The 16,767-nt window shown below is 40.4% G+C and overlaps 1 protein-coding gene across 2 annotated transcripts in view; it reads left to right on the top strand.

The window, feature by feature from the left end:
• Window positions 1-16,767, top strand: part of CYB5R4 (cytochrome b5 reductase 4) — a 1,010,997-nt gene that overhangs the window by 637,019 nt on the left and 357,211 nt on the right. For both annotated transcript variants that reach the window (XM_069235594.1, XM_069235593.1), the window contains exon 10: window positions 10,371-10,493. In XM_069235594.1, the coding sequence (XP_069091695.1) occupies window positions 10,371-10,493 (123 nt within the window). The remainder of the gene's footprint in view (window positions 1-10,370; window positions 10,494-16,767) is intronic.

The following is a 16,767-nucleotide window of genomic DNA, read 5'->3' on the forward strand; positions in this document are numbered from 1 at the left end:
TCATGCCTATATTCACCCTTGGTTTCTTTTCTATGAACGCCATCTCCAACAACTCCAGCCAAACGGACAAGGCCACCATCTGACTAGCCCAGTCCGAGACAACAGCGCAGTTCTTCACAATCGCTCACCAGAAGTAGATTGTAATCCAAGCAACGGTCAAGATCCCGAGCCTCTAGATCCCGTCATCAAAGACGCAGGTCCCCTTCATGGTCTACAGCATCAGAGTCTTCGATTAGAGACTATTCACCTACCTTGACAAGTACTCCTCCGGCAAGATTCTCTCCAGTGGACGATATGACCACTTTCAACTAAATGTTGGTTAGAGGGGCCCAGAAACTCAATATAGACATTCCGGAACCAAGAGCATCATCGTCTGTAATTTTTGAGACGCTACACCATTGTGCATCTTCCAGGCAGCTGTTACCAGTAGTTCCTGGTCTTCTGCAGCCAGCTATGGACACTTTTTTGATTCCTGCAAGCCTGCATGCAGCTCCGGCACGGGTCCTAAAGAAGTATAAGGCCCCAGACCAGTGCCCTTTATTTCTCAGAATTGACCCACCACCAGAATCTGTTGTCCTAGCTGCCACCCGTAAGACCCATTCGGTGGCCTCATCTTCAACAGTCCCACCAGATAAAGAGAGCAAGCATCTAGACTCGTTGGGTAGGAAAATGTGTGGTACCTCAGCAGCTTTCATGCAAGTCTTTAGTGCCTCCGCACTTTTGGGGAGATACGACCATTCTCTGTGGGACTTGCTGAACAGGTTTGTAGAAAAATTGCCTAGAGAAGATAGGCAAGACTTCCAAGAGATCCTTCAGGAAGGAAGTTTTTGGTGTCCAACCAGGTGATCAGTGCGGCTGCAGATGGCTCGGACTTAGCAGCTCATTGTTATGCACTTGGCATTTGTGCAAAGCGGTCATCTTGGCTCCCCCTTACAGGTTTGAAACTGGAGGCTCAACAAAAGCAAAGTGTCTCCACCAGTCGTTGCTAAAAAAAAAAAAGGAGGTTATTATCCATTTACAAAAACGAGCTATAGAAAAGTTTCTATCTTCTCAAAGAGGAAAAGGAGTGTACTCCCGATATTTCTTAGTAAAAAAGAAGGCCCAAGAAGGGGTTTTCAGACCCATCTTAGATCTGCGACATCTCAACAAATACATTTAAATGGAAAAGTTCAGAATGCTGGCCCTTTTCAGATTTTTCCTCAGCTTCATCGAGGGGACTGGATGTGTTCCGTAGATACACAGGATGCATATTTTCACATCCCGGTTACAGTAAAGCACCAAACGTTTCTGAGCTTCGTAGTTGCATCACAACACTACCAATTCAGGGTGCTGCCCTTTGGGCTAAAATCAGCTCCTCGAACATTCTCCAAATGCGTAGCGACAATAGCAGCACACTTGAAAAAAAAGAATATCTTCATTTATCCGTATCTCGACGATTGGTTACTGTAAGCCAACACTGCAAAGCAAACCTTGAATCACCCCAGAATCGTTTTGAACACCTTCAGTTCTCTGGGTCTGCAGGTCATCTTTCAAAAGTCCGAACTCAATCCAACACATGACACTCCATTACCTAGGGGCAAGACTAGACACTGATCTAGAGAGACTGTATCCTTCGGAGGAGAGACTATTAGCAATAGCACAGAAGTGTCACACACTTCTTCACACTCTAAGCCCTTCAGCCAGACAGATAGCATCGCTACTGGGCTCTGTGGCCTCCTGAATTTTCATTGACCCGAACGCCAGATTACACATGAGGCCTCTTCAGTAGAACCTGGAAGATCAGTAGAGTCAACTCATTGCCAGATGGGAGGACAGAATAACCCTATCGACTGTGGCAAAAACATAATTACATTGGTGGACTCCCCATCAGCATCTGTTGGTAGGAGTTCCTTTTCATCAGAGCACTCCTCCCGAGACCCTTGTAACAGATGCATCACTACAGGGTTGGGGAGCTCACATGTGGCCTCTTCAAGCTCAGGGCCTATGATCGAAAAAGGAACAGAAATACCACATCAATCTGCTGGACCTGAGAACAGTTTACCTGGCTCTCAAGTTGTTTTACCCATCCATCAAGGGCACATCCATTTTAGTCCAAACAGACAGCATGACCTCGATGTACTATTTGAACAGACAGAGGGGAACAAGATCTCGTCCTCTGTCTCGAGAGTCACAAACCATCTGGCACTGGTTACTAGTGAGGAGGCTGTCAATCACAGCGGTTCACCTTCCGGGGAAACAAAATTCTAAAGCGGATTTCCTAATTCGAAATCTATCAGACTCACACGACTAGGTGCTTCATGACGACATCGTAGCAGACATTTTCAATCGGTGGGGTCATCCTCAATTAGACCTGTTTGCAGACGAAACCAACTAAAAATGCCCAGACTGTGCATCCAGGTTTTACAGACCAGGGACGAAAGGGAATGTGCTGTTGATAGCTTGGTCAGGGACATTTCTCTACACTTTTCCACCGATTCCCCTAATACCTGCTGTGATCAGTAAGCTTTACAGGTCCAAAACCAGAATGATACTAATAGCCCCGAATGGCCTCATTAATACTGGTACACAGATTTCCTCCAGTTGTCAGAGCAACCTCATAAGAGGCTGCCGTGCAGACCGGATCTTCTATACAGATTAGGGGGGAAAATTCTACATCCCAACCTTCCCTCACTGAGCTTGACGGCATGGCTCCTGAATTCCTGCAGTATGGACATCTAGGACTCTCGCAGGAATGCATGGATATTTTAAAGGCGTCCAAAAGACCATCAACACGACGCTCCGATGCGTTCAAATGAAAGAGGTTCTACATATGGTGCAAACAGAATGGTTTCAATCCTATCCTGGCTCAGGAGTAAATTATCTTGCCTTATCTCCTCCATCTTGCGAAGTCAGGGCTGCAGTTTTCATCCATTAAGGTACATTTGTCTGCCATTACAGCTTATCTTAAATCACCCTTGCAAAAGCCATTCTTTACTATACCAGTGGTTAAAGATTTTTTAGAGGGCTTGAAAAAAGTTTTTCCTCCAATTCGTGCACCTTCCCCTCCATGGGAATTGAATGTGGTCTTGCCTAGACTTATGGCCTCTCCCTTTGAGCTCATCCACAAAGCTTCTTTACAACATCTTACGTGGAAGACAGCTTTTCTTGTAGCCATTACTTCAGTTAGAAGGGTCAGCGAGATTCAGGCTCTTTGTTCAAAGGAATCCTATACAGTGTTTCACGATAAGAGTAGCCGGGTTTCGTACCTAAGGTGGTTTTGGACTTCCATATTAATCAAATGATATAGCTTCCAACATTTTTTCCCAAACCTGTTACTCCGGCAGAGAGAGCCTTGCACTCCATGGAACCCAAAGAGGGTGCTAAAATGTTATCTTGATAAGACTAAGACCATCAGACAATCTGATTGCTTATTTGTAAATTGTGGACATATGAGAACAGGGAGGGCGGCCTCAAAACAGACTATTTCTAGATGGATAGTTTCATGTAGTGTGACCACATACCAGTTAGCTAACAAACAATTGTCTGCCAAACCTAAAGTTCATTCTACAAGAGGCAAATTAGCAACTACATCCCTTCTTAAGCATGTACCCATCTCCAAAATTTGCAAAGCCGCCACATGGAGATCGGTACATACCTTTACAAGACATTACTGTCTAGATTCAGATGCTAAAACAGACACTCAAGTGGGTCAGGCCTCTTTAAGAAATTTATTCAAGTAGGACAAATGTACTGCCTACGCTTCTATCACTCCGTCCACAGGGGTATGGGATGGGCTTGCTAATCTATTCAGTGTTTATGACTTTTGATGAGGATTCCCTGGAAGAGAAGGATAAGTTACTTACCTGTAAATCCTAGTTCCCTTCCAGGGGTATCCTTATCAAAGTCATAAACAACCAACCCTCCTCCCCGTACGTGATTTTCGAAGCACAGCACTACTCATTTGTCTAATCGTTTTCTTCTTACCACCGAAAAAAAAAGTACTGACCTAGCTGTGAACCAACTGTCACCTCACTCTCACCTCTGAGGCATTGTGGGATACTGGAGGTGCTTAGGGTCTTAAAGGCACGGCACCAGTTTTTTGGTTCTGCTGTGTTAACCTGCATGCAGCCTATTGGCTAATAATGCTCCTTTATTTTCAATGAAGTTTTTTCTTTTAAAGTGGATTGTTAATACTTTCTATGCCTTCTACTTTGACTGCAGAAAGTTTTTTACTTTAACTGGAGATTTTAATTTAAGTGTAAAAAAAAAAAAAAGAAATCCACAAAAAATAAAGCATTTTTAACCTGTTTCTCAACATAGTCTGCATTACTGTGACACATGTATATATCATATTTGTATTGAAATTCTCTATTAAAATATTACTTTTCATATATATTTCAAACATATACATGTGTCTTTGTATATGCTCTGGGGTCCCCGCATGTGGGCGGGAATATTCAGTGTTTATGACTTCGATGAGGATACCCCTGGAAGAGAACTAGGATTTACAGGTAAATAACTTATCCATATATATATATATATATATAGATATATATGTATATATCTATATATATATATATATATATATAATTTTTTTATTTTTTTTCAAAAAAGAGAGTTGCTCGATCCTCTTGCCACCGCGCGGCAGACCTGGACGGGGTAGCAAACCCCTATTTAATCCACACAAAATTCTCTTACTCCCAACGACAAAATATCCGCTGGTTAGAAAGAGAAAGTCCTGGTCACATTGTTGCTTGTTGCAGTTGATTTAATGATACGCATACCACTCGACGCGTTTCGGGAAATCACTTCCCTTGATCACGAGTAACAAACGCTTAAACAATTTCTGTTTATATTCCTGTGCTCCTAATCACCCTTAACTTTAAAAATAGACAATGGACTAAAAAGGCATGTGTTTTAAATAGGCGGTTACAGCGGCCATTTTCACTCCCTGTACATGAGTGAGCAATCCTTATATCTTTCCGGGATGAAATAACAGCATTGAAATATGACAAGGCAGCGGAAGTAGTGTAGAGGTAACCGAACGACCGAGTCTGGTCGAATTCAGGAAAGTATTGAAATGGCCACAGAGAAGGACAGGAGAAGACGGGAAGCCGCGTACCAGCTATTTGAAAATTCGTTAGACGTAGAGGGGAAACCCAGTACCTCGGGCATTAAAGGTGACAATGCTCTAAAGACTAAAGGACGATTATGAGACGCATTGTGGAAGAGTTCCAAACGGGAACAGTCAAAATGGTGGGAAGCAGTAGTGTTGCAGAAGTACATTGATTGTAATAGGGAACCTAGAGGATTAAGGATTTTCGTGATTCCCAAGTATGCAAACCCAGATCCAGAGCTGCTTGAGGAATGGGCTGCTAATAATCATCAGTGCAGCACCAACATGTTACAAATTCTAATTAAATATGCTTGGAAGGAACGTGACTATTTGTTGAATGAGATTTGTACATTGGAGACCCAATTGAAGGAATTATGTTCCAAAGAGGAATATGATAAAGAAAGTATGAAAATTGCAAATAGATTGGAAAAAGCAGAAGATGAGCTGAAAATGAAGAAACAGTGCAAGTTTGTAAGAGATCAGTTGGATTACGAAAAAGGTCAAATTTTGACATTTAGCAAAAAAAATATGATCAAATGAGAACAAACCAGTCAAGATTACAGAAAAGTCCCTCTAGAGACCGTAGTGCCAACCGGGGAAACAGGGAGTCCAGTACGGAGGCAACAGGAGATGGTAATTCAATAAGACCAGGACTTTTCTCTTCCTAACCGGCGGATATTTTGTCGTTGGGAGTAAGAGAATTTTGTGTGGAATATATATATATATATATATATATATATATATATATATATATATATATATAAAACTGCACATGCCTTTTGTTCACCCACAGTTGGTGAAATCTAGACTTTGAATACCCAGAATTGAGCAGAGGTGAGCATCCAGCCCGGACAGCATCAGTTAAGTGAGAGGTTCTGCACTCTATCAGATCTCCTAAAGTAGGAGAGCATCAGTGGATTGAAAGAATGGCATTATAGCAACTTCAGTGCCATGTAGAGCAACACTGTATGAATTGGACGACTTCCGCTGTGCACTGACTCCAGCAAGTGTAAAGTGACACCATATCCAGCCACATGACAATTGGTGTGAAATAGCACTATACAGATGACTCAGCCAGATATTAAAGCAGATTATTGCCTTACATGTGCTCATATACTCTAATGTATTGGTGGCCACTGGATCCTTTTGGGGTTCTTCAAAAGTGCATAAATTGCTTTTCTTAAAGATTAGATTAGGATAAAGATTAGGGCACACATTGATCCTTTATATGATTATTGAACCAAAGGATCTTGAGAAGAAGGAACTTGAATAGGCTTCCACAAAGTTCATTACCAGTTCCAAGTTGTCCAAGCTTTTTAACCACCAGCAACTTTTTAATTACCCTTTCTCTTTTGATTACCTCTTTTGTGACTCTAGTCTTGCAGCATGATCAGAATTTAAAGTAGAGATGGGGAGATTATGTGAAAATGCTTCTACTAGTTCAGATATGGTGACTTACTTCTTGGAGTACAGCTGTTTGTGAAATTTTATGAAATTCTCAAGTATCCTCTTCACCATTTACCTTGCACTCAAACACTATCAGAGGACCTGCTTTTGGGAAGCTCTAGAATTTTCTATCATTCTTTAGTGGCAACGAAAAAGAAAGCCTTTTCAAATCAGAAATGTCAACACTCTCAATTAACCTTTGAAAAGAATGCTAGTTCGTGTTTTTTGTTTTGATTGCTCGGGTACTCGGAACAATGCTAGTAGCACACGCATACATCAGACTTGAGTCCACAGCTTCGCAGAGCTGTATTCCATTCCAGTATAATATAACAGCGAGAATGCACTACCTCAGTTGAGAGATAGGAAAGAAGACCTGAAGTATTTTATCTTAGCAGTCATTATTGCCCTTAATTTCCAGAAATTCGTAAATGATTAAATAGCTGACAGGATTTTGATAATTGTTTCCAAAGAGGTTTTTGCCTTCTTGACCACTTCGGTTTTCAGATTGGTTAATGCAGTACTTACCATGAGAATTCTTGGATATATACACATTGTTTTGAATTGATGCCAATCATTTCCAGTTGTTATGTATTCCATTATGTATATAAATATGAAATAATGCAGTGGGATATCTTTTCCTAAAGAAAGGAGAACTGTTGAATATGTTAACACAACAGAAAATGAACTTTAAATAGGATTGATCCACATATTGCATGCAGAGGGAATTGCTAGGACTATGGGGGTCATTCTGACTCCCGCCGGGCGCGGTCACCGCGCGCCCGGCGGGAGCCGCCAAAATACCGTACCGCGGTCGGAAGACCGCGGCGGGTATTTTGAGTTTTCCCCTGGGCTGGCGGGCGGCCTCCAAAAGGCCGCCCGCCTGCCCAGGGGAAAACGACCTTCCCACCATGAAGCCGGCTCGTAATCGAGCCGGCGGAGTGGGAAGGTGCGACGGGTGCTACTGCACCCGTCGCGTATTTCACTGTCTGCTATGCAGACAGTGAAATACAAGCGGGGCCCTCTTACGGGGGCCCCTGCAGTGCCCATTCCATTGGCATGGGCACTGCAGGGGCCCCCAGGGGCCCCGCGACACCCCCTACCGCCATCCTGTTCCTGGCGGGCGAACCGCCAGGAACAGGATGGCGGTAGGGGGTGTCAGAATCCCCAAGGCGGCGCAGCATGCTGCGCCGCCTTGGAGGATTCTGACGGGCAGCGGAAAACCGGCGGGAGACCGCCGGTTTTCCTGCACTGACCGCGGCCCAAGCGCCGCGGTCAGAATGCCCTGCGGGGCACCGCCGGTCTGTCGGCGGTGCTCCCACCGACCCTGGCCCCGGCGGTCTGAGACCGCCGGGGTCAGAATGACCCCCTATGTGTGGCTTAACAGGAAACTAACCCATTTAGAATGGGAAGAAGCGTGCACTACAGATGCACCTGGGCACAAAACTAATTTAATTTGCTGATTGTCATCACTGCTACAGTCTGGCCAATTAAGCAGTGTTGTCAGACACCGTTCACTCTTGTTTGCAAACGATGCATTATTAATATCTAGAACCAAAATGTTGTTAAAACATCTAGAAAGCTCTTTTGAATCAAGCTGTGTGGGAAAGGATCTGGAGATTATGGCTGAAACTAAGATCATAGAAATTGGTGGGAGCAATAGAAGGAAAAGCCAGTTTTATTTATAGGTTGCTGTTGATACAGTTATCAAAGTATTCGTCTTGCCAATATATCAAACAATGTTTTGAAGAACTAGATAAAGCAAAGCAGACATGAAGCTGAGTTCCAAGGGATTTTAAAACATTTGGATTAAGACTTCTGAATAATTTTCCTGAAGCAGAAGTGAGTACCTTTGAAAATAAGACTGTGGGTGGGTTGTACTGCTTATCCTGGTCTTGAGAAACCTACTCATCCACACACTATGGCAAGTTAAATTTTATCACAGCTATCTATTTTTAGGGCTTTTTGCCGATCTGGATAGAACAGCTGGCAAATAACAGGTGTTTGTTTCATTTAGAATGTGAATGAGTGATATAGATGCATTTAAATCCTGTTTTTATCTTGTCACATTTGCTGTGCTTTCCAAGACAGAAGTCAAATGTCAGTTTATGTCTTTTCACATATTGCTCCTTATTTTGCCCCAGAGTTTGGTGTTTACTTTTTTTTCTCTGACTCAAAAAGAGAGAATTTTGTAAAATGAACTGTGAAAACCATCCTAGCACACAAGATTTAAATAGCTTGTAAATGAACTGTACAGTATTTCAAAATATATTTCATTAGTTGAACAATCACCCCTGTTGTAATTCTGAGGTGAAATGAAAATAAAGATTTTAATAAGGTGAAAAGAAATCAGAATTTTTTTCTTGGTGATGTGCAAATGATAAAAATTTGCTGAAATCTAATTTCCACACATTATCATTTACATGCACTATAGTTTGTGGTCATTTCAATGGAAGATATCTGTAAGTTACAGTGTGCTACTGCATTATTCTTTAATAATATATTTATTAAAAGGGAGAGTTTTTAAACATAAACTGAGAAACATCCCTGCGCACACACTGATGGCAATGCTATTAGTGAACTAAGAGGCAAATCAGGGGTCATGTGTACCCTATATGTGGGCTATATTTTCATTACACGTGGAGCAAACGTTTGATCTGTTACATCAAAAAGCAGTTTGTTGTTCAGCAGACATGCTAAACTAACATATTTGATGGCTCTCATATGTGATAATGAATAAAAAGGTAACTTGGTGAAATAAACTATCTGCATAAAATAACACAATTTCAGATGACTTTCTGTGTCAAGCACAATACAGTTAGGTCAAGTAGATTATTCAAGTCACTAGGCCTGCAGGTCTGGGAACATTTTTCTGATTTTTAGAGTCCTGTTATCCTTTAGCTGATATTTGATTCAGTAAAGATAAGTGAAGCTTCATTGAAGAACATAATGACTTTAGATTAGTCAGTTCGGTTTATTATTAGTTACTTTTGGTCTACGTAGATTTAGCCTCGTTCTAGGAGGTGCCTACATGAAAGACTGTATAGGTTTTGGTTAGTTCCAAGGTTTTCAGTGTACTTTGGAGAAATAATCACTAAAAAATGTCCTGGACGTTAAGCACATGGTCGGCTTTGAACCATTGTTGTTATCATTATTATCGTGTTTGTTGTTAGTAGTTTAACTGGGCTGAAGATAATGGGCTGCAAACAAATGACATCTGCTGCAAGACATTTACGAACAAAACAAAAGCTTCTTAAGTTTGTTCCGAAGTTTCTACGAACAGCTGCACACTGTATTTGGAACTAGCTCAACCAAATGAATCACACACTCTATATTTTAAATCTATTTTGCTCATTTTACCTGTTACTGTTGTCCAGGAAATGAGAGAGCAGGGAATTGCTAGTATTAACTTTTTAAGCAGTTACAGAAACTATTAGTTACTTTCTTATTTTGTCCTTATTTTAAGCAGATAAAAACCAAGACTAAAACTCATACTCTGCTGTTGAGAAATAATGACCACAAAGAATTCATTGCACATCTGTAGGTCCTTTGATGTGTCTGCAAATTAACATGCAGTCTACTAATTTGTATGGGGGGTGCGTTGCATTAGTTTAAAAAAAAAAACTCTTTATTTCTTTCACTACCAGTCAGTGCATTATTCTGATGACTTTCTACCCTTTTCGGTTATTATGTACTGTATTGTATTGGTTCCAGCATTGCATGTTGTATACAATCAAATGGGCGGTGGCTTGCGTTTTTCTTCAGTTTGAATTGTTTCTTTTATGCGGTTCCTGCATGCGGAGATTTTATTTTATTTGCTTTTCTTTTTTAGTAAACATCACTGGAATTGTGGGAAAAATCGAGATTGTACTGCAGAAACAAGATAAGGTTACATGGGCAAAGCTCGGCCAGCCATTGGACAGCCATGATTCATTCATCAAACGTACAGACAGAGGTATTTTGTCAATAATGTTCATAGAGCCTTAAAAACTTTATATTCATGACATTACATTAATTGAGGCAAAGTGCTCCTATTTGATAATTTCTCTCAAATATTTTAGATGTGTAATTATAGTTTTAATCAGTAATATTTACTACATCGCTATTTAAAAACATAAATCCATTAATTGTTTTGCTTGACTGAAGCATGAAAATCGATAACAAATCTAAACAAATGTAAATATTTGCATACATACTGAGAAATTAAAATGAAAACATATATTGATGAAGACAGTAGAGCTCTAGTTTTAGAATATAACCCTCATGTACAAAGATTCCATTTATGGAACTAAAAATTGGTACAAATAATGAAATGATTCATAATTTCTAGTTCCTTACATAGAATTTATTAATTTGTTAGTGCTTGTATTTTGTGCACCGACTTCTAACAAAGCTATCGGTATTTTGCGAACTGTTCTATGTAATAATAGGTTGATTCTCAAAATATCAATTCGTACTGGATTGCGATTCGACCTACCCATTTAATATGCATGATCTAGGTCGCAAGTTGCATCCCACTACGATTGGCTACAATGACAGGCATGATGGCCGGATAGGGCCAGCAGACTGCAATGTCAATGACTGCTTTTAAATAAAATACTTTTTTTTTAATGTAGCCTATTTTCCCTAAACTAGATGTATGTAAGTTGGAGTGTTGTGTGAACAAGTGCATCTTTGTCACCTTGTATTATAATTAGTTGTGTATCACACCTGAAAAACTCAACCTACCACTAGAAGCTTGTTGCATCTTTCCATAACCAACATTCAGCTGCTCATATCAGTTTTTAGATTATTCAAAACAAAGATGCCTCCAGTGAAAAATTGTCCCAGACTTCCTTTGGTCAATACAAGAGCTCTTCAACATCTGGAGGTATGGATGCTCAACCAGTCCCTACACTTTCCCAAAAACTGTGTGCTTTGAAGTGGTAAATATGTGAAATGCAGACATCGTAATTGTGTAGTGCAAAACTAGGTGCGTTTTCCAAATTTTACAAAGGTACAGGGGTACTGCACCAAATATATGCTTCCACCCCCTCACTACGTCCTGCTATATGTGGTCTGATCTGAACTGGAGCATAGCATCATACTTTGGTATGTACAAAAGCATACGTTGAGCTCACATTTCTTTTGTTTTTCTCTTCCTGCTTGCAGTGGTTCTGCTTCAGTATATGCGGTTATGCTGTAAAACATCCCAGTCCTCCTGGAAACTATGCCTGTGCTGTATTAAATGCTCAATAATAAATAAAAAATAAGTGTTGGTAACATCCAATTTAAGTATGAAACGCACAATAGGTGATGGGAGGAATGCTTGCAAATTGTCTAACCCCTGGCAATCGCACAGGATGGCATTTGTCTTTTGTCCACTATGCCATCTCAGATTGGGCCCAGCTGTATGCAAATCTGTCTTGGTCCTGCTCAAAGTGCCAGGCCAGGTCCTTTCTGAATTGGAACACAAGCAACCTAAGACATGTTTTAGCCTGATTGGGCCTCTTTTGTCGGTTTCACCTTTGTTCCACTGGCACAAAGAGCAAGGGGCCCACATTTGGGCATACACATGGCCACTTGGGGTTTAACATCAGACTCACAGAAGATGATGGGAGGAAATTTTGCAATTTGTTTAACCACTCGCACTTGCTTTGGTAGTCTTCCAACCCGTTGTGTATTTTTGCACACCATGCCAGCCCAAACTAGGCCCCGGCCATATACAAATCAGTCTTTGTTCTGGTCGAATAGGAACGCCCTGATGAACTGCAAAAGCGAGAAGTGAACACTTGGTTCTTCTGAAGGGATACAAAACTGCAGCTACACAGTTGAACACGAGCTGGAGATTACTGATCACAGTGTGGGGAAATATCCGGCTCCCGCTTGATTCAACATCCACTTGAAGAGTGCTAACGCGTCCGTCTATGTCAATTTATACACATCAGGACTCGTTTTAGGTCGATGAATCTTTGGGCCCAGTGATGAGTCTCCGTAAGACGAGATAACCAATCAATAAACCAACCAATAAATCAATAACATTGTTAAAAGTTAGCATCAAAATATATTTCGCATTAATCATTAATGAACCTTCGGTGCAATTATTAGTTTTCAGACACAAATAACCACACCTTAAAAGAGATTTTGTGAATTTATTCCCTATTGAGTACAATCTAATAATAAATGCATTAGTCTTAATACCAAGAAGCACAAGAGCATAATCACAACTACGATAAGCTTTCAATAATGCAATGATCAGAAACATAAGATAGATGCATCAATAAGAATAGATCACAGCGCATAATAGCTCATAAGGTCTCAGTTCAGCATAGCTATATGTCAGTCACGCCAGTTCCGTCAGTCAAATGAATACCTCATCTAGCTTCGAATTAGCATTAACATGTGGGGCTTCATGTAAAACAATTTAGAACATCAATTTGGAAAACATCTAGCTAAGATCTCTATTCAAAATATACACAGCAGTTGGTACCTAGAAAGAAAAGGCAAATAGATTTCATTAGTAATATTATTACCCTCCTCCGAACAGGTCAGCATTTAGGATCTGTCTTCGTCTTCAGGACATCAGTTAGAATCACCGTCTGTCTATCTAATTAAAGGCAAGGAAACTCTCCCCTTAAGGGGGAAAGTTTACGGGGCAGTCTATGGACAAGGATGGTTTTCTAAGTCTCAAGTCACCAAATAGAGTGACAGAGTTTCTGGATGCAATCAATATCATCCCCTACCTAATGTCTCTCGTCTCCCGTGTCATGGGTTTTTATCCCCTTTTGCGTGATACATTCCCCCAAGATTCTATTGGTCAGTCACTACACCCCACTATTGGTAACCAATCAAATTATACATTAAGTAATGCATTTGCCATTTCTTGATATCTACTCAAATCCCAATTGGTCATTATAATTGACGTTTTTCGTAGGTGGCATATCAGGGGTTACTTCACCACTTTGGCACACGTCTCGGGTCAAGAGTTCTCTTCTCCTCGCTTTATTGTCCTTGAAAGTGTCCATGTTTGTTTCGAGGTTTCATAATTCATACTAAAAAGCTACTAGCATGCGAATGGGAGATTTCCATTATGTTTCAACTAAGTACAGAAAAGAACAATCGCTGGGTCATGGTCGTTTGCAAGTCAGCACACTGGAGAAGCAGAAAAATACGCTTTAATATGAGAGTTACACAGCTAGTTCGCGACTCATGCTAACTTAAGATGTACGAGTTCTAATGAATGTGGTTCTAATCGTAATAATACACACAATTATAAAATGATTATTTCTTCTATTCGATATTAGTTTACACAAGTGAATAATTCTCCACCCACGTTTATTAATACATTGCAATTATTAATTATTAATACTGCATTGTTAAATGTAAGCATTTCACGTCTATAATATGTCATATTTAAACTACGCTCTCTCAGTCCCTCCTCTGATGACGCTCGTCATCACACAATCTTTAACCTTTAGTTTTTCACCTTGCGCATAATACGCATTTCAACATCTTGCCCTTTATGTGAACTTTCCCATATTTCATTGAACATTTTCTCTCTTTCACTTTCTTCGTTCTGTCTGGCTCTTTTTAACAAGTTTCTTCTAATTTTGTCATTGATTTTGCATGCCCCCCATAATCCTAATAGATAAATCAAAACAATTAATAGACCTATCATCATTTTTGCAAGTACCCCATTCCAAATGTTGGTAAACCAGCTTCCCACTCGGGCAATTCCCTTTCCAAATTTCTCCCAAACTCCAGGTTCTTTTAAACCCTTCAAATCTGTACTATCTCTAGTAAGGTTAGTAAGCATACTTCTAATCTTCTTACTGTTGTCAGGTATAAATGAACAACAATGTCGTTCATTAAGCATTTTGCACACACCTCCACTCTTTGCTAAAAGAATGTCTAAAGCAAGCCGATTTTGAAGAGTCATAGCTCTTTCTGCAGCAAGTTCAGTATCCATCAATAGTATTGCTCCTGTAAAATTTGTCAGCATGTTATCCACAATAGTAGACAACTTTTGAATTTTCATAGAATTCAAGATAACCCCAACTGATGGGATTATAGCTCCAAATATGTCACCAATGACAGCCGCCACTGATTCTCGTTTTTGTCTAGTATGTTGTATTTCAGAAGATTTAGGTATTTGTTTTAAGTCATCAATCTGGTATATCTTTGGGAAAACTATTCCCAAATAACATGCCCCATACCATCCCTTTGGGAGACGGTAATATGCATTTAACCCACAGATGTAATAGATTCCAGGAATCGCTGGGTCTTGTCCATTTAACATGAAGGTCCATTTACTCTGAAACAAAATCACATGCCTACATTCACTCGTACCTACAAATAAATTGTCTTGATCAGATTTTGGCCTATATACATAGCCTACCTACGTGTAATGCATCTATAGCTAATTTGCCTTGTGTTTTAATGGCTGTGTAAGCATAATCATTTGCATAAGTACGTTTTTCTAAGCCTTTTTCTAACCTCTCCTTTAATGCTTTGCGTCTATCATCTGTGTGATCTAAAAAGCTTTTCTCTACAGAAGACAGTAAGCAAGTCAGATTATTGCGATGTGCATAAGCAGTTCCAAATGTAAGTGTCGGCTCAAAGAATCCTCTAACTAGTTTAATATCATGTTCTTTAGCTAACTTATTAAAAAATTCAATCACAGGTACAAAAGAAAACACAACATCCAGATTTGAATAAAAGTATTGCATATGTTCTTGATTATAGAATCTTGTTAATAGCAAGCTACAGCTAATTTCATAAGTAAGAGGGAGGCTGTGATAAGTAACTCCTTCCTGCACAGATGAAGGAATTTTAGTACACACATAACAATCTTTCGCATCCATAGTTTCCACATACTCATTTAATAAGCGATAGAAGACATTAGTAGAAAGTTTCCCTTTTGTATTAGTTCCCTCATGCAAATGTCTAGCATCTTGTTCAAATTTCTCCCACGGTGATAACTTAATAGTAGTAGTAGTAGTCTCAGGTTTTGAAGTTGCGTTAATAGTTTCTCTCTCTTTCCACGGCATTCCTATAATCACTCCTACAATCATTATTGCACATACAACACCTACCATAAGTCCTAGCCAACCACACACCTTACTTCCTTTGCTACTATAAGCCATGTTTGTATAGAATCAGAATAGCAGATCAACAATCAACTCAAGATGGCAAACTCTTTCTGCGTATTTACAGCGTCTTCACTCACTCCAGGACCCTTTTCGTCAATTCAGGTTAGCAGCTTGTCGTAATTCGGTTTCTTGATGTCAAATCCAGGTTTAATTGTCTCTTTCCGGTAAGTTTATATAGTCTCTTTCTTTCAGTTTTCACGATTTTGATTTTATCAAGGTTTTCTTCTGTAGTTTACCTTCAGGTACCATAGTATTGGCCTGGCACTTCTCGATCAAAGCAGAATGCTAAGAATTCTTGTTGCCATTCAGAAGTTGTAGCATATGCCCATTCAGGACCTGTGTATCTTCGGTTTGCTATTCTCTTTCTTTTTAATCTTCGTTCACCTTGCTGTTCTCCTTCACTCAGATCATCTGCCTGTGAGGTATCGCTTTCTTCTACTATTGTTTCGTTTGTTATTTCTTTTATTCTAAGGTGCGGCTTGTCTGGCCAGTTATCACCTCTGTGTGTCTTATTTCGGTGTTTTCCTTCAGGACGCTGAACAGCACCCTCCTCTTGTGATATGTTGATTTCTCTTGACGGACCTGTAACCGATTCAGAAGACTCTGATCCGTTTTGGTTTGAATCTATGATTTCTCCTTCTCTGCCGTCTTCCGGATCTATACTGTATTCAGGCTCAGAATTGTATTCGTCTGCTTCTGGGAGAACCTCTCCTTGTCTTAGTTCTCCTGCTGCCTCAACTGAGATAGGCACTCTGTCACCTCTCTCAATCTCACTGTCAGCTTGAGGGACAAGGCTGTCCTCAGTGGGCTCACCTGTAGTCTCAGATCTTTCTTGACTGATCTCTGACTCTGACCTCTCCACCTGAATTTACCGTACCGGATTCTTCAAGTTCCTCTTCGACAGGACACGTTACCCTCTTTGTGTGACTGGCATGTATCCAGTTGGGAATTCCGGCACACTTCACAGCAGTTGTGGTAGTCAGTATTACTTGATATGGCCCCTTCCAGCGTGGTTCAAGACACGATTTCCTCACGTGCTTCTTGACAACCACCAGCTTGCAAAGAATGTCCTGGTTCACCGATTGGTGGCAATGTGTT

The sequence above is a fragment of the Pleurodeles waltl genome, chromosome 5 (genome assembly GCF_031143425.1).
Source record: "Pleurodeles waltl isolate 20211129_DDA chromosome 5, aPleWal1.hap1.20221129, whole genome shotgun sequence".
NCBI lineage: Eukaryota > Metazoa > Chordata > Amphibia > Caudata > Salamandridae > Pleurodeles > Pleurodeles waltl.